This window comes from Aquarana catesbeiana, linkage group LG13 (genome assembly GCF_042186555.1).
Source record: "Aquarana catesbeiana isolate 2022-GZ linkage group LG13, ASM4218655v1, whole genome shotgun sequence".
In the NCBI taxonomy this organism is placed as follows: Eukaryota; Metazoa; Chordata; class Amphibia; order Anura; family Ranidae; genus Aquarana; species Aquarana catesbeiana.
The window spans coordinates 83,444,345-83,470,261 of NC_133336.1; the positions used below are offsets into that span (position 1 = coordinate 83,444,345).

General features: G+C 41.9%; 1 protein-coding gene across 10 annotated transcripts in view; it reads right to left on the minus strand.

The window, feature by feature from the left end:
* Nucleotides 1-25,917, minus strand: part of PCNX1 (pecanex 1) — a 307,205-nt gene that overhangs the window by 182,568 nt on the left and 98,720 nt on the right. For 6 of the 10 annotated variants that reach the window (XM_073609817.1, XM_073609816.1, XM_073609812.1 and 3 more), the window contains exons 4-6: nt 18,655-18,694; nt 11,655-11,744; nt 694-2,361 (exon numbers count right to left, since the gene is read on the minus strand). In XM_073609817.1, coding sequence (XP_073465918.1) covers nt 694-2,361; nt 11,655-11,744; nt 18,655-18,694 — 1,798 coding nt within the window. The remainder of the gene's footprint in view (nt 1-693; nt 2,362-11,654; nt 11,745-18,654; nt 18,695-25,917) is intronic. The other 4 variants (XM_073609821.1, XM_073609820.1, XM_073609815.1 and 1 more) reach the window with 3 other exon arrangements.

A 25,917-nucleotide genomic window follows, 5' to 3' on the forward strand; every position in this document is an offset into this window, starting at 1 on the left:
GTGGCAGAATAAATTCTGATTTTCTAGTCAAACAGCAGCTGCAAGAAAGCAACACTGGCTGCCTGTACTGGAATCTATTACTCTTATGCCACTTTCCAAACGTTTTATGATCTCTAATGAGAACTAAAACATACAAATGACCTAAACATAATCACAGACAAACCTGCAGCATATTTATATAACAGAAATGATTGATAAACACAGAACCCACCCTTCATGTACTAAAATCATTTAAAGGATACCTTTAACTGCAAAACAAATTTCCTAATAGACATTAAATAATTTATTGCATTACCTTAGTCCCTGTTGAAGAATATGCATTAGGAGTTAAATCCGTCTGGTACATTGCTACCATTGGTGCACTACAAAACTGTTGAAAGTGACTAAAACATATTTACTGCCAAAAACAGGTTGGGAAAAAAGATCCACCGCTCAGCTCATTGGCAGCAGAGGGATTAGAATACAATCATTAACTGCATTTATCTGAAATCTTTAACTTCCAAAGACAAGCTAGGGCAGAGGAGGGTACACCAAAACATTTTCCAATTCTCAAGTTACGGTAAGTATTTTGGACTTACCAGTAGTCTTCACATCAGCAGGCATAAAACCATGGCAGCTCTACTAACATTTTGCATTTAAACATCATAAACAAACAAGCACAAAACTACAAAACAAAATTAGTGGCTCTCATACCTCCAACAGCAGAGTCTCTCTCTTCTACATCTTGAAACGTAACCTGGCTGGGCAAACTATTTCTTGAACGAGTTACAGATTCTAATTGTGATGCTCGTCCTAGCAAAGACAGCTGATCTAGAACTTCCCCCTCTTTGGCCTCTAGATCTGACTTTGAAGTGGTTAAAGGTTTGATACCTTCAGGGGCTGCCAGTCTGTTGGGGTCACACAAGCTAACTACAGTGCCACTGTCCAGGCTTAATACCCTGGCACGGCTTTTGGTACCACTTGTGCTGGTAGTCCTGCGGTTGGAGCGCTTTTTGCTAGTTCCTTCACAACTGAAGTGTGTTCTACGAGATTCCGCCCCTTTGTCTTTGATGTGATATTTTGTCCTCAGAGCAGAGTATCTTGCCTCCGGGGACTGGCATGAATGGGAAGTAGTGCTGGAAGAGCTATCACTGCTGAAACGGTGAGCTGACTGCACACTTGAGGTCCTGCTCAAGTCGCTTTGGTCACTAGAATCCTCATCATGACAAAAACCAGTGCTGTGAGGTTTGGTATCAGCTATGCCTTGAAAGGAGACGTATTCTTTGTGTCTACTGGCATCAAAGCTGCTGGCCCGTTTTTTACCTGTCCGCCTCCTACATGATTTATGAGAGGACGACGTCCTGTGTATTAAACTGGATGATTTGGGTCGTACATCGTTATCCCGATGCTTAATACCCGTTTCCTTAAAGGATCTTAAATCTACTAAAATCACTGGTTTCTCAGTCGGGTCATCGTGAGTAACTGGGAGCTTCCCAGGCATCCAGTCAGCTTGCGCAGTAAGTTCATTTGCATGGGGGTTCTTGTTTGCTTCTTCAGATGCCGACGAGCTAAGACCCCTTGGACTCTGCACATCGTCAGATGTGTTGGCATCCTTGGCTTCCTGAGCTGAATTTCTTTCTACAGCAGTCCTCACACTACTAGTCCTTTTATCAGTAGCTGAACTATGCTCCTCCTCTGGGTCACTACAAAGGCCTCTCTTTAAAGCAGTTGCCTCCTCATGTTCAGATAAAAGGCTCTCCACATGAGTCGAACTTGTCTGCTCACTTTTGTAGCTGCTAACGGTGCTATTTGTGTCCCGGTCTGTCCCACTACAGTAGCTTTCGGTGGATCCACTGCTCCTTGTGCTAAGGCTCCTTAGGCTATCCATGCTTTTGTCAGACTTCATATGTTTTATGCTACTGGTCCTTGAAAGCTGCTGGGAACCTTTGCTTTTGAGACAGTCTAATTGAAAAATCCCTGAAGCACAAGCATTATCTACGAGAGAATCTTTGGACCCAGAATGTGGTTTGGAAGCTTCAAGTTCACTAACAGGATCCAGCCCGCGCCTTTGTTGATAGAGTGGAAAGTCAGTGAGGGAAGTGTCTGGAAAAGCAACAGCAGAACTTGAAGTCCTCGGGACACCTCTTGGTCTATGGTCTTTTCTGTATGAATGCGAATGCAATGGAACAAGTGAAGCCAGTTCTGTATCACAGGCATTAGACAGTGACAGATCAACATGATGATGGTGGCTGTGTGTTGCAATGGAGCCTTTGTCACTGAAGTCCCTATTTAAGTCTTTGCCTCCAGAGGATATCGAAGGCTGAATGGAGACAAAGGAGTCATTGGAGACCAGACGGAAAAGCTTCTGATCCACAGTTAACTCTGCATAAGAAATATCACAAATTAGAAAACAAACGAAAACTTTAAACTAGAAAACTCTGTATAATGTAAATCAGAGCCTGTAATAATGAAGAGGATATTTATTTTTGAAACCATGAGGGGACCATAACATTCTATTAGCACACTTTTACAACTTTTTTGGACCCTTAATGGCCAATTATAAAACACATTAGGATTCAAGTTTGCCAAATTATTCACTATAGTAGGTATACCTCAATAGGAAGCTATCATTTTCAGTGCTCATTTTAGTTAAGAATGTAAACATTATATCATAGGAATAATTAGAGACTTCCTCATTTGTATTTTATGTGCCATGTTTGCATATCTGTTAGGTTCACAACTGTGACTAGCTGAATTTGAACAGCACCGGATTCCTGTTTTTACATATTTATTCAAAAAACATTTGACTTGCCTGTAAATGACATTTCATGGTGTACAGTACAGGACACAGTCTGAATGTCCTGAGACCCTGGTTTATAGGCTGCTACCATCAGGTAACTGGACAAAGGCAAAGCTACTGGTTGCGCTCCTGCTCTTGGATGTACACCAATAACTATCCCACTCCATGAGACCTCAGGTTTTTGTTTTTTTTTAGCAAGCAATGCAGAGTAATACAGAAAAACAAAGAGAGGGTGGCCTGTGTCCCCTATTGTACTTCAAGATACAGAATTTACAGGCAAGTCAAAATCCCTTATATCCTAATTGCACAGGATAGGGCACAGGCTGAATATTCATAGACCCTAGAACTATGAATATTGGTATAGGAGGGACAAGGCCGAAACATGTCTCTTAAAAGTACTTCAAGTCAAGTTTTTGTCAAGTCCCGACTGCAGAAAAACCAGAATAGGGAGGTACAGAATTGTCTCTAGGGTTTAAATGCCTTTGTTCACACCAGGTAAAAATGGATCTTCAGGTGCTGTGGTAGCTTTTTCTTGAAGTGGCTTTTCTGGCTGTACTGTGGGAAAGAGTCAGATATACCCCAGTCTTCAAAATGTGAGCTTCAACTGCCATGCCAGTGACTGAAAGGCAAAATGGCACAATCATGGATTTCTTCCTTTTCTCTACCTCCAGGAAGAAGCTTCACTGGAGGAAAGGCAAATATTAACCTGAACAGAGTCCATGGGATTAACATAGCATCAGATGCCAGTGCTGGAGGATCTTTGGTTCTGGCCTTAAATGGAAAATCATTGGAGAATAGGATTACCACATCTGGGGTCCTCAAGTTCTGAGATAGGAAACTAAAGATGTCAGGATGAAGTGACCATTCCCTTGGGCCAAAAAAAAAAAAAAAGAATACATCAGAATTCCAACTTTGAAATGTCCACTCTCAGGATGTAAACAGATTTCTGGGCAGTGCTTTTCCATTCCGGGAGATGATCACTTACTTTCGTCAAGGCTGGCTGCCTGCCTCTTGAATCCTCCCCCACCCCAGCTGATTCATATAGGCTACTGCTGCGGTATTGTCCTATAGCACCCTGATTGGGTGTCCCTGGGGAAAGGGAGTTCAGTGGTGAGGTGGCAATTTTATTGCTCTGAGCTCCAAGAGGTTGATGGGGGCTTTGCTTCCCTGGATAACCAATTCCCTGAACTGAGAGAAACGAACACTTCTACCCAGCCCGTGGAGGCTGGCATCTGTAGTTATCACCTTCCATGAAGGTGGGAGAAAGGACTTCCCCATTTCCAATACTGGATCCATCAAATTAGGGAGTTACTTGCTTGAATAGAGAAGCATAGAGAAGTCGAGACAGAGTGTTTGTTCCAGGCCAAGAGAATATTGGGTTGAGGGACCTTGAATGGAAATGAGAGAAGGAAACCACTTTAAAATGAGGCAACCATGAGACCTAGGGCTCTCACGGAGAATTTTACGGAGGGATGTCTTTTTGATCTTAAGCACAGAAATATCTCCGTAAGGGAGAAGAGGTCAATCACCTAGAGCATACTAGCAAAAAACTGAGGTCTCATGGAGTGGTGTGGGGTGCGGTGCGGTTACATCCTAAGCTTTGCCAGTATCAAATCACCTCAAGGTAGCAGCCTACAATCCAGAGTCCAAAAATATCCAACCTGTGTCCTGTACTGTACTATTAAGATATGCTTCCTTCTTCTATGAATACCAGCTGACCATGTTAAATAAATGAGCAGATAGTGTTGGTGGGACTGCGGATCACACATGCAATATTCTGCTGTACACACACAAAACACACAACTGTCCACTTCTCTCCCAGTGTGACAGTATGCAGTTGGTATTTAACTACAGAAAACATTCTCTCCGTTCAGCTAAAACGGTTGGCCGTGGAGCATGGTTTATTAGCCAAATTTAGCGAAAGTCTGCTGTGGGTAAAGCGGAGGAACCATCCCTGCCGGAAGAACGCAGTGATTACTGCTAAATGCTGTAATAGCCACTAGCAATAACTGCATGTAAAATCCAACAGGCTGGGTATACCCACGTTGATTGATCAATTAACCTGTCCATACATGGTTTAAATCTTCGACCCGCCTATGGTGGGTAAAACGGTAAGGGCACTTATTTAAATATTAATTGCCTCACAGATCAACAAACATAGATCCTACTGGCAAATGTCTAGTAACCCTCCATTAATAATGCAATGAATACTTCCTCTTTGAGCACATGCCTAGATGAGATTTTACATGACTCCTCAGCATCATTTATCAACAGGTGCAATATGCTCCTATTTATGAAACAGTAACCAATCTTAGTTGCGGCTCGCAAAAACCAATTGGGTTTCTTCCTTGCAATTATACAAATAATTTTACACTCATTTCTGCATCTCTGTTGTCAAGCTGTATTCATAATTCCGTGTCAGCTGGAATCTGAAAGTTGTACTCCAGCTAACTAAGTAAAATGAGCATGCCCCATTATGAATTATGTATATCCCCCATTTCTTCTTTCATTAGTAAGGATGCTCAACCACTAATGACAATGTCTTCTCTAGCAAGTACCTGGTGCCAGCATTGTTTAAAACACTGATAAGAGTATTATCAGCGAGATAAAGAGATAAAAGTATCAATAAATACCATTACCTTCTACTGCAACCTTATAAACATTCTGCCTAATTTGAAGAATAAGTTCACCTTTGGGAATATGTTACATGTTCCCACTGCTGCAGACATTCCTTGACCCTCCAAACTCGCTGTCACAACTTTAAAAAAATAAAATTAAAAAACGGCATGTGGGGCTCCACCCACCCGGCCACGTCATTCATTCACGGAGTTCTGTGAATAAATGAATTACAAGTACTAACAGCCTTTGCAGTTGTCGGCTTGCAGTTCTCAATCAGCTACCAGGGCACCGTTGAGTGCTCTGGTAGTTCATGGTTTCTACCTGTCATTGTGTAACTGCCTGCCCATACGAGGTATGAACAGACAGCTTACACAGACAATCTGTAGGGAGCCTGGGATTGCACCCATGCTATGCGGATTGTGGGTGCAATGCTTTGCAGGTTCCTAGTAAAAAAAAAAATAAATAAGTGCACATTTTTATACCTGCAAAAAGATGTGTTTTTATTATTTAGTTTAAAAAGGTGAACTTATCATTTAAAGAAAGTAATGAGTTGTTATAGCAGTTTTGTTATCTGTATGGCAGCCTCAAAATGGATCCACAAAAATAATTATACAGAAGGTCTTATAGTCTAAAAAAACTGAAACAGCCCAATAAAATCTGATCCTCATCAGTCACTTTACTTTGCTGGTAAATGTAACACATTAGTCAAAATTAAATGATCTTTATTTTATTAATTTCTTTACAAATTTGTTAGAAGCATCTTGGAGCTGGACATACCAGATACAACTGCACATACTCCAGAAATAAAGGGTGGTCTACTTGGTCTGAGAATGTTTTTATGCTGTTTATCAGGGCTGTTCAAATACTGCAAATTGTGAACCGCTTAATATACCCATTTCATATTCCTAAAATGTGACTGCTTTGTACCATGTACTTGTATTTTGTTTTGCTTCCATTGTGTGAAATCCCTGGTGTTCTTGCCAGTTACTCAGCAGTTTTTATTAAAAACTGACCACACTGGGCATGAGAGTACAGGGTGGTCAGCTTTCTAGTTGTGCTGGAAACACAGCCTGCTCTCCTCCAATGGTCAGACTTGTTGACCTGATACACCCCTTCCTCACAGCCATTCACTGGGAAGGCCAGTGTGCTACCGTTTCTCCTCCCCTAGCTTTCTGAGCACCTTATGCATTGGAGAACAAACTATATCATTATAATACAGGATTGATATAGCGCCAACAGTTTGCGCAGTGCTTTACAATGTTAGGGCAGACCGTAAAATTACAATACAACTAAAATACAAGAGGAATCAGAGGGCACTATATGATCACTTATTAAAAAAGGGGGGGGGGGGTATATATAATGTTTTATATGTATACACAAATGTTTTGCCCCTCATGTCCATTTTAAACTGAGTGGGTTTTACAAGGTGAGGGTTTACATATATTAACAGGATATGCAAACATAATACAGAAGTAAAGAAAGGCAAAAATACAAAATACTTGACTAGTAGGTGCAAGCAGAAAAATTTACTGAAAAAAAAAACACACGTCAAGCCTCTGCAAGAAAGCGGCAAAGCATCCTAATATCAGCCACCTGTGCTTACAGAACTTTAAATTACTGCAGTCAGCAAGGGGTATGCCAACATGCAGTTATCGTGGGCCATTTAACAAGCATCTACTGGAGAGTAAATTATCTGAGCACATTCATACATATAAGTGCATAGACTCCATCTGGCTCTTTGGAACAGTAGCATTTGCCTGCCATATTCAAACAGCTCAAAACTAGGTCAGGACATGTCAATGACACAGCCTCAGTCAGATGACTGTATTGATATCATGTAGTCAGGGCACAAATTCACTTGTGGGTAAACATTAGTGGGTTTTAATCACCTAATGGCTTTTTAAAGCTATTGAGGACTATGGTTACTCAAGTTCTGCTGCAGAAACTGCAACATTAGCCATGGGACTCACTTCACTTGTTGCAATTTTTGAAAATTAGAGTGGTTTTAAATCTCTGATATGAAATGTAAGCAAAACATATGGTGTACTATGGTGTACATATGGTGTACTGATGGTCCTAATCCAGAGCACGGAGTTTCATTTTTCTCTGCTATCTGTAGGAGTCACTTCTGACAAGTTTTGCTGACACAAAAAAAAAAAAAAAGTGACAGGAGCTTCTGCACACAGTCTGTGATTGACGGCCTCAGCTCAGTTCCTGTGTGAAGGGGAGTGTTTTTCTTCTCTCCAATCAGCTCCCAGAGCTCTCCTCCGACCTGCAGAGTAACTTCAGCTCCATGTCCCCTGCTTTCTAGAAGCTCAGACAGGCTGTCAAAATTCTAGACTTAATGGATGTAGAGAAGAGAGGACTACAGATAAATAGGTACAAATTATGTAGGATGATTTGGTTCATCTCTGAGTACCACCTGAGGCCAGTCACTTCACAGGGTATATGTGAGGGTTTACTACACCAAAACGGGGACCTTATGAGAGTTGATAAAAATGGGGGGGGGATCAGTTGTAGAGATTCCACAAAGACAGCGATTCGCCCTGCTGGCAGTTCAACTAAATTTAAAATATCAGTTTGCGTTATAACCTGCAGGCAGAGCACTAATCATTCAATGAACATTTTGATTGACAAATGCAAAGATATAGACGTGTATATAATCTACATTGGCATTCTCCAATAAGACAACTAAATATGCTACAAACTTTTAGATCAAAACACAACTGCATTGATTAACACATCAAAATGCATTCAAAATTACTAACAGAAAAACCAGCACAAGGGACTTAATTTACAGTTAGCAGTATGAGTTCCTTGTGCCAATTCCTCTTCTATTAGTGAAAATCTTCCTCTGTACTTACCCCCCACCACAGTAATCTTCCAGTGTGACGGGGGTTAATAGAGCCAGCAGGCTGTCACAGGCATTCATCAGAGCCCAACTGCTCCATTCATAGAAGCCGTACTACAGCTCCTGTGACTAGAACACGGTCCAAGAATGGAGGCAAGGTGAATGATTATTAGCTCCCTTCCCCTCTATTCATTGATGACATTTCATTGATAGAGGCAGTAGTATGGCTTCTATGAATGGAACAGCTTGGTCAGAAATGGCAGGCATAGTCAGGTTCTCCTGAGAACTGCCTGCAAGAGACCCTATAGCTCACCAGAAGATTATGGCAGTGGGGGGGTAGTAGCTGCCAGCTGAGTAGAACATTTCAGGCTGGCAAAATAAAACAAACATTTACTGAAAAAATATTAACACTAAGCAAAACATGCTAATATGTGCTACCTGTACTTGCCTTACTATACATTACTACAGTCAGCAAGGGTATAAGCTGCACTTTCCGTCCAGCTGCTCCATTTATAGAAGTCCTAATACAGCTTCTATGAATGAACACAGTCTAAGAATGGAGTACAGGCGGATGATTGTTCGCACCGTCCCTTCCATTCATAGAGGCTGCTGTAGGCTTCTATAAAACAGAGCGGCTTGGGTGGAACAGGCTGGCATAGTTGGGCTCTCAATAAAAGCCTGCGACAGCCCATTAGCTCTAATAATCCCCACTGCAAGACAAGATTATGGCAGTAAGGGTAGTGGGAGGCGGGGGAGGGGCAGGAAGGACGGTGCAAGGTTTTTACTAGCTAAAAGAGGATATAATCCAACTGATTGTATGTTATGTCCCCTGTGCTGATTTTTCTGTTTTTGAATTAGGCTGCATTCACACTTGAGTGTTTTCAGCTCATAAAACGCCCGAAAAAATGCCTGAAAAACGCCCAACAAGCAAAATCCCATTCATTTCAATGGCACCTGTTCACAACTGAGTATTTTGTCACCTGAAGCAAAATGCCTGAAAAACACCCTAAGCTCAAAAAAAGAACATGAGCTTCTTTGGGGCAGATTACATGCATTTTTCTGCCTTTTACATTGGTGACCTAAACCAAAATCGCAGCAAAAAACACGGTAAAAAACTTTGAAACGCTCAGGTGTGAATGCAGCCTTAGGCTTTAAGATGCAGTTCACATTTAGGCATTTTCAGTGCAGGTAAAACATGTGTGAAACTGCACATGAAACTCATGAGTTCAGTGCCATAGTTCATTCTACTAGAACAGCATGAGGTGCACAGACAGAACAGTGCAACTGAGATAAATGCATAAATACCATTCTGCATTTAGTTTGCAGTTTCACAACCACTTAACTGCAATACAAATTGTGAATAGAACCTAAAAATAACTTGTGGCTGCCTGAAAGGAAACCTGTGCTGAGCAACACGATGAATAACTTAAATGCGAAGTTACTGACCTTGGACAGGTATGCCGCAAGCCACGTCAGGGAATTCCTTGCCCAATACTTGTAAATAATGAAGTACTGAAGACATTCGTTTAGCTCATCAAGCAGGGAACTCGCACTATCTGGAGGACTCGAAGCGGTATTAAACCCAAAAGCAATTATATTATATTGCAGCTTGCCAATTCTTACATGCGATAACTGCATTCTTTCTTTTTTAGGCCCTCTTTCATTTTCACTTGATGATCCTGCCAGTAAGTGTGTGGTTTTCCAAAAAAAAAAAAAAAAAAACTATGCATGCAAAAGTAGCATTTACAGGGTTGAGACAAACCATTTACCACCGATAGGGGTGCTTACAGTGATCTTTTATTCATTTGTGTAAAACCTTTATACAAAACTAGAAAAAAAAAATGCGCGCTGTAACTGGTTAAAAAGTATTAGCTGGAATTTGACTTCAATTTGTCAATGTATCTAAATCTGTTGGTACATCTAACACTACCCCTCCCCTCAGGCTATTAATGCTGCTGTCCAAAAGGTGTCCCCCCTGTGCTCCTTCAGCCAGAGTGTAGGCACTAATTAGGGGTCGACCGATATAGTTTTTCAGGGTCGATACCAATTTTTGGTGGCCTTTCAGGCTGATAGCCGATAATAGGTACTGATATTTCATACATTTAAAGTTTTGACAAATCAACACAATTTCTACACAAATCTGGTATAAACTAAACCTGGTTATTAAAATTCTAAATAAAGGCTTCATGTACATTACTGCTGGTAAACGAACGTTTAGGAGCAGTTGGGCATTTTTTTCAGCTGCCCCTGAACTCTCCTCTATGTTATCTTATCACACATGTACAAAGGGTCGTTTATAGTCGTTTTTAGGTAGTTGAGTTTAGAAGTATTTTTTAGAACGCAAAAAAAATGGGTTCACACGGATGTTTAAGAGGTATTTGAAACGCCAAATGCCTGTAATAGCTTCTAAACATGGTAACTCGCGTTTAACTTGGTAACTTTACAGATGTTTTTCATTTTCACAAAAAATAAAAAATTCTAGACGCAAACGCGGCATGTAAACATGGCTGAACAGACATTTTTTTTAGACGCCGGTTTCTAGCTGTCAAGTTAAATCGTTCAGGAGAGGCTAAACAGCGTCCCGTGTACATGAAGTCTAAAAGTAAACAACTGGGAAAAATAACGTGCTGGAAAAATAATAACTTCTTAAATGGCTTCCCAAAACATAGGAAAAATGGCATAAAATACCTACAAACTGCACACTGAGCAATATTGGTAATTTTGGCAACTTTCTAGCCGATTTGGATTATTTGAAAATTTGCGAATATCAGCCCTAATAATCGGCCACTCTGATAAATCGGTCAAACCCCTAGCATTAATACAGGAGGTGTGTTACTAGCCAGTTCACCAGGAGATGACAGGGAAAAAAGCCTAAAAACCACCACCCAAAAAAAAACAGCAGCCACCAGATGTAATGATTGGTAAGCAGTAATATATTACATTTTAGGTTTTGGGTTTAATATACTGCTTGAATAGCAGTCTCTCAGCACAGGCTTCCATAATGTTTTCTGCATAAAATGAACTTTAAGCACTTTGTTTCTTAAATTGATCCTATTTTTGTGACAAATAAGGTTACTTACTGCACAATGAAACAAATTAACATGACTGTATCTTATATGCTATATAGCCGGAGATGGAAGCAATAAAGCCCTGAGCCAAGAGCTGCTGCATGCTGATATTTTCAAGCATATTATGAAGGTAGCATTCCAGCTGTGATATATGCATTGGGAAGCTCATTTAGCTAAGCAAAACTGCAGGTGTCTAGAAGCATCGTTTCAAAGACAAACACTGCTTATCTGAAGACTACTTGCTCATGACCTTGCATCGGTCAATTTAACATGCAGCAAGCAACACAAATCCAACAACAGTCATGGCATCTTGTGCACAAGATCATTATTGTTTTACCTTGGTCTTCACTTCCTTCTTTGCACAAACTATAGCTCTGGCCAAGGCTCAGACTGATATCATCTGAGGTCTTTGCAGCATCAGTATCCCCTGCAAAGACAAGAAGTGTCACGCTAATGTGACCCATGTCAACAGACACTAGGCTAACCCTTAGTACTCATAGTAACCACATCAGAGGGCCAACACAGATATCACATTGCTTGAAAAGGGCTGCAACTCATTTGAAAATGTGCTGTACTTAAGATGGCACCACTGCCTATGCATAACAGGGTTACTGTATAAAATAGTGACAGGGTTAAAGTATTAAAGGAAACATGCCCCAAGAGGAAAAACAGCGCTACCATTGCTCATACCATATAAGAATTACTAGTTGCCTGGTTTTCTTTGCCTTAAAGCAGGGATATGCAATTAGCGGACCTCCAGCTGTTGCAGAACTGCAAGTCCCATGAGGCATAGCAGGACTCTGACAGCCACAAGCATGACACCCAGAGGCAGAGGCATGATGGGACTTGTAGTTTTGCAAGAGCTGGAGGTCTGCTAATTGCATATCCCTGCCTTAAAGGATAATTCCACTTTTGCAAAAAGAAAAAATACATGCACTTTTTTTGCAGTGAAAAAATTAGCATTTTTTTTTCTTCTTAGGAGCCTCTTGGGAAGATCAGAAGAGCTCAGGTGCAATGTCAGGCTTCTGCTGACTCTCAGTACAGCTGTCAGCTCTTACGTTTCATAAGGGAAGACAGTTACTGAAGAGCAGGAAGAATCAATGAACTGGGAGAGCATTTACCAACACACTCTCAGTTTGAGAACTATAAGCCATCTGCCACAGTGGAAATAGGACTTGTAGTTCATTCATTCACAGAACTCTGAGCCCCACACGGCTGTGCCTTGTTTAAATTGTAACAGTGGGTGTGGGGAGAGGATACCCTGGCTACTCTTGGGATGGGGGATCAGGGGATACCAGGGGGGAGGGGTGGGCTTGTTGTTGCTTTAACCGCCCACCGCATATATACTGCGGCAGGGCGGACCGGCTGCGCAAAATCACGTACCTGTACGTGATTTCTTGCACGCGGTGCAGAGGCGAGCGTCGCTCCCACTATGATTGGACACAGCGGGAGTCAATCAGCAGGTCCGGCGGCCGCGACCCACCGATCGTTCTGTGGAGAGATAGAGTAGCGGTCTGCCTTTGTAAACAAGGCAAACTGCTGATATGTCAGGGAACAAAGGAGATCTTGCGTTTCAGCTAAGCTGAAACACAGATCTCTTTTTTACTCCAGTGTATCCGTCCCACACACACAGTTACTAAGCACCTCCCAGGGACAAACTTAACCCTTTGATCGCCCCTTGTGGTAACCCCTTCCCTGCCGGTGTAATTTATACTGTGACAGTGTATTCTTTTTGCACTGATCACTGTATTGGCGTCACTGGTCTCCAAAAAGTGTCAATTTATGTCCAATTTGTCCGCCACAATGTTGCAGTCCCGTTAAAAATCGCTGATCGCGATACTATTAAAAACAAATTTAAAAAACATAAATCCCTAAAAATATCCCATAGATTTTGGATGCTATAACTTTTGCGCAAACTCATCAATATACGCCTTTTTGGATTTTTTTTACCAAAAATGTGGCAGAATATTTAGTGGCCTAAATTGACTAAAAAATTTGATGGAAATTTTTTTTTTTATTGGTAACGTTTTATAGCAGAAAGTAAAAAAGACTGTTTTTTATTCAAAATATTATTTTTTTTATTTATAGCGCAAAAAATAAAAACCACAGAGGTGATCACCACCAAAAAAAGCTCTATTTGTAGGAAAAAAAAAGGACATCAATTTTAGTTGAATACAGCTTCGCACAACCGTGCAATTGTCAGTTAAAGCAACGCAGTGCTGGATCGCAAAAAATGGCCTGGTCAGGAAGTGGGTAAAACCTTCATGAGCAGAAGTGGTTAACATGTTACATCCTGAATATAGGTTTAACATGTTACTAAAGGTAAACCTAACCTTTAAATATATTGAGTCTTTGACCAGCAACAAGCATACAAATTGGAAAGCCATAATTCCTAATATACCAATTTGCTCCAGGTCAGAGCCCCAGAAAGCCAGGCATGAAGCATTTCCACATGGAGTGAAAAGCAATGGCAGCAGCTATAGTGTCTAACTACAGGCTTGCTTTATTTGACCACAATTAATTATATATAGTCTATTTAAAAAAATCACCACCACAGACTTTTACAGCTTATTCATGGTCACAGCCTCACATTTGAAAGTTTGCATGACGAAACGTTACTTAATGATGTTAGACCTTAGGTGCTGGATAGGAGAAACTGCAATTGAAAGCCACAACCTGTTCTCCACTGTGTAAAAAAAAAAAAAAAAAATTCTGTTTAAGTGTAGGCATCACACCATTCTTCTCAATCACCTTTCAGGTACAGAAAAGTATCCTCTCACTATGAAATGGAAGCCTCACATTTTTCACCCTGGGGCATATGTTGCCCACCTGTGGTACTAAATAGAGAATAATTGCAGGCACTTTCCACTGATTTTTCTTAAGCAGCATTTTCGATTTAGACAGAGTGAAATACTGGTTAACTGTTTTGAGGTCTGCTGAATGAATTTAAATCAGTGTATGGTCATCTTTGCTTGGAATGGATTTTTACAAAGTCGGGACCCATGTTGATAGGCAGAAGCAGCAAGGAGGGCTGCGTTATGCAAGACGCCCACAAACACAGCCAAGAACTAAAAGGCTACTACACAAATGTAAATAAATAGGTCATCTCTAGGTAAAGTATCACAGTCCAGTCAGAAATTACTGACCAGGCATAAGGACGGGACAGAAAGATACAGCATTGTCAGTGAGAAAACAATGAGCTCTCTTTGAGACGGAATAAGTGTTAATCCAGCCATACACAAATCAAAATTCTGCTGATTCAGCAGGGACCAGACAAATTTCGATCCACGTATGGGTAGGGAGGTTGTACAGAAGTGAATCTACTGAGCAACTTCTGTACAAATGCTGCGTCGGATTTTCCCTGCTCAACCAGCACTGCAGGCTGTAGCCAGCAGAGCTGATCAAGTGTATTCTGTTGATGGGAAGGTCTACCCATTAGCAGAATACAACAGCTCGGTGGGGATACCCCCATTCACATTGAGTGTGTGGATGGGGGAATCCAGTAACATTTTCTTCATTTAACCAACTGGTTGAACGAAAAATTGGTATCGTCTATGTGCTGCCTTACACTTACATATTGTTTTCTTTAAATTTAATTAACATGAATAATTTCTCTCTGTTGCTAAATCACCTTAAATTTTATAAAAACTGTGTTAAAAAATAATCTGATGAGACATAGCTGCCACAGCTACAGACATGGCCAAAAATTTTTCAAAAAGTCTGCTGCCTCAGTTTTTATGATGGCAATTTGCATATAATCCAGAATATTATGAAGAGCGATCAGATGAACTGCAATTCATTGCAAAATCCCTCTTTGCCATAAAAATGAACTTAACCCAAAAAAACATTTCCACTGCATTTGTGAAGGCGGCTTCATGGTGCCCAGGAAAGTCCCGTCTCCCAGTTGATTCAGCTGCAGGATCGTGGCATCACCAATGCAGAGCTTGCTCAGGAATGGCAGCAGACAGGTGTGAGTACATCTGCACACACACAGCAAGGCGAAAATTTTGGAGGATTGCCTGGTGTCAAGAAGGGCAGCAAAGAAGCCATTTCTCTCCAGGAAAAAAACTTTAGGGACAGACTAATATTCTGCAAAAAGGTACAGGGATTGGACTGCTGAGGACTGGGGTAAAGTCATTTTTGCAAATGCACAGAAATTAGAAACAAATACCTTCAGGTTCGGTTCTTTCATCTGTCAGCAGGACTCCCCTGACAGCTGAAAAGAATGCGGCAATTATCTGTTATGGAGCAGGGCCGCCGTGTCCTTAACAACCGATTACGTTTTAGCTGTTAGTGGGATTTCCCTTCCCCGCCTTCTCCTTTCCCACCCACCAGATTATACCGGGTACCTTCCCCACAGTGGCGGAACTACCAGGGTCGCAAAAGTCATGACCGGGCCCTGGAGTTCCACCACTGTCACAGGCAGGAAGGGGGTCTGCTGGTGCCATGACTGATTCTATTCTGCTGGAGGTGAGAGGGCTGATCCCCAGGCAGGAGGAGACTCTGTATGGAGCTGACAGATGAAGGGGTGGGGAGCCATTCAATTCCCTGGGCCAGTACAGAGCCTGGAGTTGTGGCACTGGAAAGGCAAGTTACAGCTCCAGATGCAAAAAAAAAAAAAAGTTTCTTCTGAAGGATGATTAAATACCAGTTTGCAATACTTGACCTAATCCATTGAAGCATAAAATACTTAATTTTCTTCATGCATCATCCCCTAGACTAAATAAGTAATTAAAAGAGAAGTATGGCCAAAGCTTTTTTGGTCATACTTCTCTTGTGGGTCACCATAGTGCACTTAAAGTGACTGTAGACAGATTTTTTTTTTTTTTTTTTTTTTACATCACATGTGGATGATGCAGGAAATCTAAAACAAAAAGTCCAGTGATGCACAATCACAAGGTGAGCTCTGTGAAGAGTCACTTCTTCAGATGTATCCCACCATCTTCAATTCCACTTGATCACAATATGTTATCCCAAGAGAAAAAAGTTTCATAGTGTAGTTACTATGTAACAGTGTTACTATAGCTACATGTTAATATTAGCACTTGATTTGTGACTGCACATCACTGGAATGTTTTTGTTTTAGACTTCAAATATTAAGTGCTGGTTTTGTGTTGACTTTAGGTATAAACACCAGGGGGTGTTATTCACCAACAGCCAGGCATTTTACCAATTTAAGAATTATCATGGGATTGGAGCATCTGTTTAACAGTATACTTACCTGCTCTGTGCAATAGTTTGCACAGAGCAGCCCTTATCCTCCATTTCTTGGGTACCTCGCCAGAGCTCCTGGCTCCTCCCTCCACCGACTGCCACCATAGCACGCCGCTTGCTATGGGGCACTTGTTCCTGAGCCAGCTCGGTGTCCCCATAAGACACAGATCGCAGTGTGGCACGGCCACACACCCCGCTCCCTCCTCACAAACTGTAAGCCTCAATGGCTCCTTCTGCTGTGTCTGAGCCAATGAGGGAGAGAGCCTCTCATGCACATCCTTGGATGAAGATCGGGCTCAGGTAAGAATAAGAGGGAAGCTGGATGCTGAAGGTTTTTTTGACCTTAATGCAGAAAATGCACTGGATGTAAAAAAAAAAAAAAAAAAAAAAGTCAAATGGCAGTGGGCTTTAGCACGTGGCGCTTGCCCGCTCCCCTCTCCTGCCGGGTGGTCCAGTGAGCGCTGGAGGGGCACAGAGGCCAGCGGTGACTGTTCTCTGCTCTGAGAAGACGAGCCTCCGCGCCTCAGTGTGTAAGTACCCTAAGTGCTGAAGAGACAGCTGCAGCACAGAGGGGAGTATGAAGATTTTATTCACCCCAAACTTCACTTTTAACCCTTGCAGTGCTTCCTTTCATACTGTAGACAGGTGTTATTTCATATCTGTCTGGAGTTCATTTCAATTCACAGAAAACCAGCTTTAAAAGCTAAACTCCACAGAGATATAAATGACATAAATTAATGTAGCCTTGTATTCATTAATACATCATTAAATTAATATTATTTTTTTTTAACTGCAAGCACTTAATTTTGACCTGGCATCAGCCCCTTGCAGCTTTTCAGCAGCACAAGGAGCCAGTCAGTTGTGTTGCACTGCTCATGTGTTGACAAGGAATATGTTTGGTAGGGGGAGAGAGCACAGTGACAGAGATAAGCTCACCAGTCTGCTGCTTTTTCTTTCAATGTCCATTCACAGACTGCGAAAGGGAGAAGCTTAACTCCGTGCACAAAAAAAAAATTATTTAAATACATTCCTTCACAGCTACAAGGGATTTAAATTTACTTTAAGTGCATCAAATGTCTCTGCAAACCTAGGCATCTCCTTGTAAAAGTAGTATTGACATAACCGTGCACTGCATAGCCTGTGGGAAGGGTCCAGCAGCACCACTGACTACAGGCTGCCTGTGTTCCATCAGAATCAGCGACCCGTCAGATTAGGTAACAAAGTGATGTTACATCAGCTTTGCATGCGTTCCACCACTACCAGGTTTGCTCATCTGACAGAACACCTGAAGTCAGAAGGCGGCAGCGGACATCTTAGTACACCCAGCTACGTCTTGAATGTGAAAGTAATTTTAGCAATAAAGTGAGTGTATATAAATATAGTGTATTGACATCTGCGATGCTGTTTGGATGTGTCATTTTGAAAGCCTAAAAGTAGTAAGATGTCCACTGCCGCTTCTTCTGACTGTGGGTGTTCTGTCAGATAAGCAAGCCTGGTAGCGATGGACACATGCGCAGCTGACGGACGTTACTTTTGTTACCCAATCTGACAGGTCATCGATTCTAACAGAACACCTGCAGAAAACTACAGGAGGGGTGGTTACAAGACCAGTCACTCCAGAGAGAGCAGCAGTGACCAGTCTTTATTACAGGAAACTGAGTTTATCATTACCTGCAGCAGAAAAAAACAAAGCCTCCTGCCATGCCAGGTATTTGGCAAAGCTGCATAAAATCACAGAAGGTGTGGGCAGAAATATGGCAGATAGGCCAGTTCTCTTATATGCATCTCATCTGTGTATTCAGCAATTTGCCCAGCGTTCATCTTTAAAAAAGGCCATGAGCAAGCTGTGCCATTTACAATTGTTCACAGCTAGATTTAGATCCCTCAGGTGAGTTAATGATACAAAAACTTGGTATCCAGTGAATATGAACCTACTTTCTAATATCTATACATGACTGTACTAATTAAGGATGTGAAAATAAATAAACTATTTCCGGTTAAATTTCATGAACCACATCTAATGGAGTATAAGCACAGCACCAACATTGGTTGGCACATTCAATAGGATTGTTAAATAAACAGAATTCCTATATCAACTATCACCAATTAGCATGTTGTCATACCTTTACTCGTTGATGCAGCTCCATATCTAGACATTCCAACCTATAGAGGAAGAAAACTATAAATAATAATGTACAAAAAAAGTTTTAAAAATAGGATTTTCAACTAACTGTAAAATTATTTTTTTGGAGTACCTAAGCGACACGGGATAGTAGTTCAGGTACATAGGGTTATTCTACTGCCTTTAGATTTGACACTGGCAAAAACAAAGCTGTAAGGGCAGCCTAGTATAACCCCTTCCACACTGATGGTGTCAATTTTGTAGCAAAGCAATGGTAAAAGTGGATCCTAGCAATAAGGGGGGATGTACCTGTGTCCCTTAAAGGCCAAAATCATCCTCCTCACTAAATACACAACATACAATCAGATTGCATAGTGTATGGCCATCTTTATACAAGTGAATAGAAGGGAGTGAACAGAAACACTCAGCTGTCAAGCCCCGTTCACATCTCTGCACAGTGGGAACTCTCATTCCCACATTCGTTTTTTGTTTTTTTTTCGAGGTGGGGAGGTGTTTTGGAGCATTTTCACTCATCACACATAGGGCAGCCCATCCACCTGAATGGGCTTCCCTACACACAGCAATCGTCCCATAGCATTTTCAGAACTTGTTCTTGTGTTATCACACCAATTTCACTTTTAGGCCCCATTCACATCTAGCGTAACACATTTTGTGTCTTGTTTTTCCTGTTAATTTAAATGGGCTGTGCTATATGTGGCTTATGTATATGTAGCCCCTAACCTGTCTACCTTTAGGAGATCCCTCAAAACTCACTTATTCAGGGATTATGGGACATGTTGGCGTTTTGTGGGTTGCGTGTTGTTTACTGTGCAGCATTGGCCATTCGTTTTTTCACATGCCAAAATGTGTGTTTGCTTTTGTGTTTGGTGCGTTAACAATTAATAGCACTGAAAACGCAACTAGTAATTTTAGGTGTATAAAGGTGGCCATAAACTATACAATGTGATTGTAAAATCTCCTTTAGATCTGCCATCAATTATGTAGTGCAAGGGCCTGCCAGATTGGATATAGAGTGATTGGCTATATAGACGTTTCCTCCTATTCTATAAATTTAGAAAATCTAAAGGAGAAAACACATGCGGGAATGCGAGTTCCCGCTATGCAGAGTTGTGAACGGGCTTGACAGCTGAGTGTTTCTGTCCACTCCCTCCTATGTACTTGTATAAAGATGGCCATGCACTATGCAATCCGATGTGTGCATTTAGTGGGAAGGGTGATCACTGATTGATTGCATTTCATTTAAAAAACATGCAGCTGGGAATGGGAGGGTGGATGATGCAGGGTGTGTGCTAATGAGATCAGCTGGTCAATTTCTTCCTGTGTCATAATCTAAAGTCTAAGTACGCAAGACAGAAGCAATAGATACGGTAAGGTACGTGTCTGTAGATTTTATGGAAAGCTTTGATATTTTAGCAAAAAAAAGTACATGAATGCTATATTGGTGCATAGGAGAGCTGGAATTTAGAAAAAAAAAAAAAAAAGGTAAACTTAGCCTTTAACCACTTGACGACCGCCTCACGCCGATGTACGTCGGCAAGGTGGCACGGACAGGCAAAATCACGTACATATACGTGATTTGCCTTCCGCGGGTGGGGGGTCCGATCGGACCCCCCCCCCCCCCCCCCCCCGGTGCACGAGGCGGTCGTCTTTTGTCCCCCGGCGATCGGAGGTGAGGGGGAGGCCATCCGTTCGTGGCCCCCCCCCTCGCGATCGCCGCCGGCCAATGGGAACATTCCTTTGCTGCTGTATGCTAAATAGAAACAAAGAGGCTCTGACCAGAATCTAGGACCTTATCATCTCTAGGACCCCGTTTTCTTTAGATCCCACCATATGGAGGTTGTTCACCTCCATTAAATTTGCCTTCTCTTATGATACTGTTTGTCTAATCTTAGGTCCGAAGATCCATTTGGACCCCAGCCCACACTTGGACGTAGCGTTTTTTTCAGCATCTAGGGGGACGGTACTCCTTATACGAACCTTTTATAGCATTCTGCCCACCCATTATTGGATCTTTGGGATATGCACGTGGCCTGGGATACCACAGGGGAGCTGACTGTTTGCTTTGAATGTCTTTACAACATTTGCATTGGGTAAGTGAGTATTCTCTCACACATAGGGTGTGGGGGGTACACCATTTTCTATATGTATGCGATGCTAACCATTGCTGTGCTTTTTGCTTTTACAATATCTAATAGATGATAATTCTCACTTGTCAAACCTTGACGAAGGACTTTCCGAAACGCGTCGGTTCAGTGAGACCTACCTCATCCTATATCATTGGTCCGTTTTTGTTGCCTTGTGTGATATTTTTTGTCACATACATGTTATTCCTGATGCAATTGTTTATATGTATCACTTATGTTTGTTAATGATTTTTACTTTGGTGTATTGTGTGTTATGTTTTTGCACTTTGTAATAAAAATATCTTTTTTACCATTTATGCTTTTTTTGTGGTAATGCCTCTAAAATCCCACCCCAGGGGAACCAATTGTTCCTTTTTGCTGCTGTATGCTAAACAGCAGCAAAGGAAATGATGTCATCTCTCCTCGGCTCGGTAATTTCCATTCCGGCCCGAGGAGAGAAGACAGGTATGTGAGTGCACAACACTACACACACACAGTAGAACATGCCAGGCACACAAAACACCCCGATCGCCCCCCGATCCCCCCCCCAATCCCCCCCCACCCATCACAAACTGACACCAGCAGTTTTTTTTTTTTTTTTTTTTTGATTACTGCATTGGTGTCAGTTTGTGACAGTTACAGTGTTGGGACAGTGAGTATTAGCCCCCTGTAGGTCTAGGATACCCCCCTAATAAAGTTTTAACCCCTTGATCACCCCCCGTCACCAGTGTCGCTAAGCGATCATTTTTCTGATCGCTGTATTAGTGTCGCTGGTGACGATAGTTAGGGACCTAAATATTTAGGTTCGCCGTCAGCGTTTTATAGCGTCAGGGACCCCCATATACTACCGAATAAATGTTTTAACCCCTTGATGGCCCCCTAGTTAACCCTTTCACCACTGATCACCGTATAACTGTTACGGGTGACACTGGTTAGTTTGCTTATTTTTTATAGTGTCAGGGCACCCGCCGTTTATTACCGAATAAAGGTTTAGCCCCCTGATCGCCCGGCGGTGATATGCGTCGCCCCAGGCAGCGTCAGATTAGCGCCAGTACCGCTAACACCCACGCACACAGCATACGCCTCCCTTAGTGGTATAGTATCTGTACGGATCACGATCTGATCCGATCAGATCTATACTAGCGTCCCCAGCAGTTTAGGGTTCCCAAAAACGCAGTGTTAGCGGGATCAGCCCAGATACCTGCTAGCACCTGCGTTTTGCCCCTCCGCCCGGCCCAGCCCAGCCCACCCAAGTGCAGTATCGATCGATCACTGACACTTACAAAACACTAAATGCATAACTGCAGCGTTCGCAGAGTCAGGCCTGATCCCTGCGATCGCTAACAGTTTTTTTTGGTAGTATTTTGGTGAACTGGCAAGCACCAGCCCCAAGCAGCGTCAGATTAGCGCCAGTACCGCTAACACCCACGCACGCAGCATACGCCTCCTTTAGTGGTATAGTATCTGAACGGATCAATATCTGATCCGATCAGATCTATACTGGCGTCCCCAGCAGTTTAGGGTTCCCAAAAACGCAGTGTTAGCGGGATCAGCCCAGATACCTGCTAGCACCTGCATTTTGCCCCTCCGCCCGGCCCAGCCCACCCAAGTGCAGTATCGATCGATCACTGTCACTTACAAAACACTAAACACATAACTGCAGCGTTCGCAGTGTCAGGCCTGATCCCTGCGATCGCTAACAGTTTTTTTGGTAGCGTTTTGGTGAACTGGCAAGCACCAGTGGCCTAGTACACCCCGGGCGTAGTCAAACCAGCACTGCAGTAACACTTGGTGACGTGGCGAGTCCCATAAGTGCAGTTCAAGCTGGTGAGGTGGCAAGCACAAGTAGTGTCCCGCTGCCACCAAAAAGACAAACACAGGCCCGTCGTGCCCATAATGCCCTTCCTGCTGCATTCGCCAATCCTAATTGGGAACCCACCACTTCTGCAGCGCCCGTCCTTCCCCCATTCACATCCCCAACCAAATGCAGTCGGCTGCATGAGAGGCATTTTCTTTATGTCCTCCCGAGTACCCCTACCCAACGAACCCCCCCAAAAAAGATGTTGTGTCTGCAGCAAGCGCGGATATAGGCGTGACACCCGCTATTATTGTCCCTCCTGTCCTGACAATCCTGGTCTTTGCATTGGTGAATGTTTTGAACGCTACCATACACTAGTTGAGTATTAGCGTAGGGTACAGCATTGCACAGACTAGGCACACTTTCACAGGGTCTCCCAAGATGCCATCGCATTTTGAGAGACCCGAACCTGGAACCGGTTACCGTTACAAAAGTTAGTTACAAAAAAAAGTGTAAAAAAAAAAAATATATATATATAAAATAAAAAAAAAATAGTTGTCGTTTCATTGTTCTCTCTCTCTCTATTCTCTCTCTCTATGGTTCTGCTCTTTTTTACTGTATTCTATTCTGCAATGTTTTATTGTTATTATGTTTTATCATGTTTGCTTTTCAGGTATGCAATTTTTTATAATTTACCGTTTACTGTGCTTTATTGTTAACCATTTTTTTGTCTTCAGGTACGCCATTCACGACTTTGAATGGTTATACCAGAATGATGCCTGCAGGTTTAGGTATCATCTTGGTATCATTCTTTTCAGCCAGTGGTCAGCTTTCATGTAAAAGCAATCCTAGCGGCTAATTAGCCTCTAGACTGCTTTTACAAGCCGTGGGAGGGAATGCCCCCCACCGTCTTCCGTGTTTTTCTCTGGCTCTCCTGTCTCAACAGGGAACCTGAGAATGCAGCCGGTGATTCAGCCAGCTGACCATAGAGCTGATCAGAGACCAGAGTGGCTCCAAACATCTCTATTGCCTAAGAAACCGGAAGCTACGAGCATTTTATGACTTAGATTTCGCCGGATGTAAATAGCGCCATTGGGAAATTGGGGAAGCATTTTATCACACCGATCTTGGTGTCGTCAGATGCTTTGAGGGCAGAGGAGAGATCTAGGGTCTAATAGACCCCAATTTTTTCAAAAAAAGAGTACCTGTCACTACCTATTGCTATCATAGGGGATATTTACATTCCCCGAGATAACAATAAAAATGATTAAAAAAAAAAAAAAAAAAAATGAAAGGAACAGTTTAAAAATAAGATAAAAAAGCAAAAAAATAATTAAAAAAAAAAAAAAAAAAAAAAGCACCCCTGTCGCCCCCTGCTCTCGCGCTAAGGCGAACGCAAGCGGCGGTCTGTCGTCAAACGTAAACAGCAATTGCACCATGCATGTGAGGTATCGCCGCGAAGGTCAGATCGAGGGCAGTAATTTTTGCAGTAGACCTCCTCTGTAAATCTAAAGTGGTAACCTGTAAAGGCTTTTAAAGGCTTTTAAAAATGTATTTATTTTGTTGCCACTGCACGTTTGTGCGCAATTTTAAAGCATGTCATGTTTGGTATCCATGTACTCGGCCTAAGATCATCTTTTTTATTTCATCAAACATTTGGGCAATATAGTGTGTTTTAGTGCATTAAAATGTAAAAAAGTGTGTTTTTTCCCCAAAAAATGCGTTTGAAAAATCGCTGCGCAAATACTGTGTGGAAAAAAAAAAATGAAACACCCACCATTTTAATCTGTAGGGCATTTGCTTTAAAAAAATATATAATGTTTGGGGGTTCAAAGTAATTTTTTTGCAAAAAAAAATAACTTTTTCATGTAAACAATGAGTGTCAGAAAGGGCTTTGTCTTCAAGTGGTTAGAAGGGTGGGTGATGTGTGACATAAGCTTCTAAATGTTGTGCATAAAATGCCAGGACAGTTCAAAACCCCCCCAAATGACCCCATTTTGGAAAGTAGACACCCCAAGCTATTTGCTGAGAGCCATGTCGAGTCCATGGAATATTTTATATTGCGACACAAGTTGTGGGAAAGAGACAAATTTTTTTTTTTTTTTTTGCACAAAGTTGTCACTAAATGATATATTGCTCAAACATGCCATGGGAATATGTGAAATTACACCCCAAAATACATTCTGCTGCTTCTCCTGAGTACGGGGATACCACATGTGTGGGACTTTTTGGGAGCCTAGCCGCGTACGGGACCCCGAAAACCAAGCACCGCCTTCAGGCTTTCTAAGGGTGTGAATTTTTGATTTCACTCTTCACTGCCTATCACAGTTTCGGAGGCCATGGAAAGCCCAGGTGGCACAAAACCCCCCCAAATGACCCCATTTTGGAAAGTAGACACCCAAAGCTATTTGCTGAGAGGTATAGTGAGTATTTTGCAGACCTCACTTTTTGTCACAAAGTTTTGAAAATTGAAAAAAGAAAAAAAAAAAATGTTTTTTCTTGTCTTTCTTCATTTTCAAAAACAAATGAGAGCTGCAAAATACTCACCATGCCTCTCAGCAAATAGCTTGGGGTGTCTACTTTCCAAAATGGGGTCATTTGGGGGGGTTTTGTGCCACCTGAGCATTCCATGGCCTCCGAAACTGTGATAGGCAGTGAAGAGTGAAATCAAAAATTTACACCCTTAGAAATCCTGAAGGCAGTGATTGGTTTTCGGGGCCCCGTACGCGGCTAAGCTCCCAAAAAGTCCCACACATGTAGTATCCCTATACTCAGGAGAAGCAGCTAAATGTATTTTGGGGTGCAATTCCACATAGGCCCATGGCCTGTGTGAGCAATATATCATTTAGTGACAACTTTTTGTAAATATTTTTTTTTTTTTTGTCATTCAATCACTTGGGACAAAAAAAATAAATATTCAATGGGTTCAACATGCCTCTCAGCAATTTCCCTGGGGTGTCTACTTTCCAAAATGGGGTCATTTGGGGGGGTTTTGTACTGCCCTGCCATTTTAGCACCTCAAGAAATGACATAGGCAGTCATAAACTAAAAGCTGTGTAACTTACAGAAAATGTACCCTAGTTTGTAGACGCTATAACTTTTGCGCAAACCTATATATATACGCTTATTGACATTTTTTTTACCAAAGACATGTGGCCGAATACATTTTGGCCTAAATGTATGACTAAAATTGAGTTTATTGGATTTTTTTTATAACAAAAAGTAGAAAATATCATTTTTTTTCAAAATTTTCGGTCTTTTTCCGTTTATAGCGCAAAAAATAAAAACTGCAGAGGTGATCAAATACCATCAAAAGAAAGCT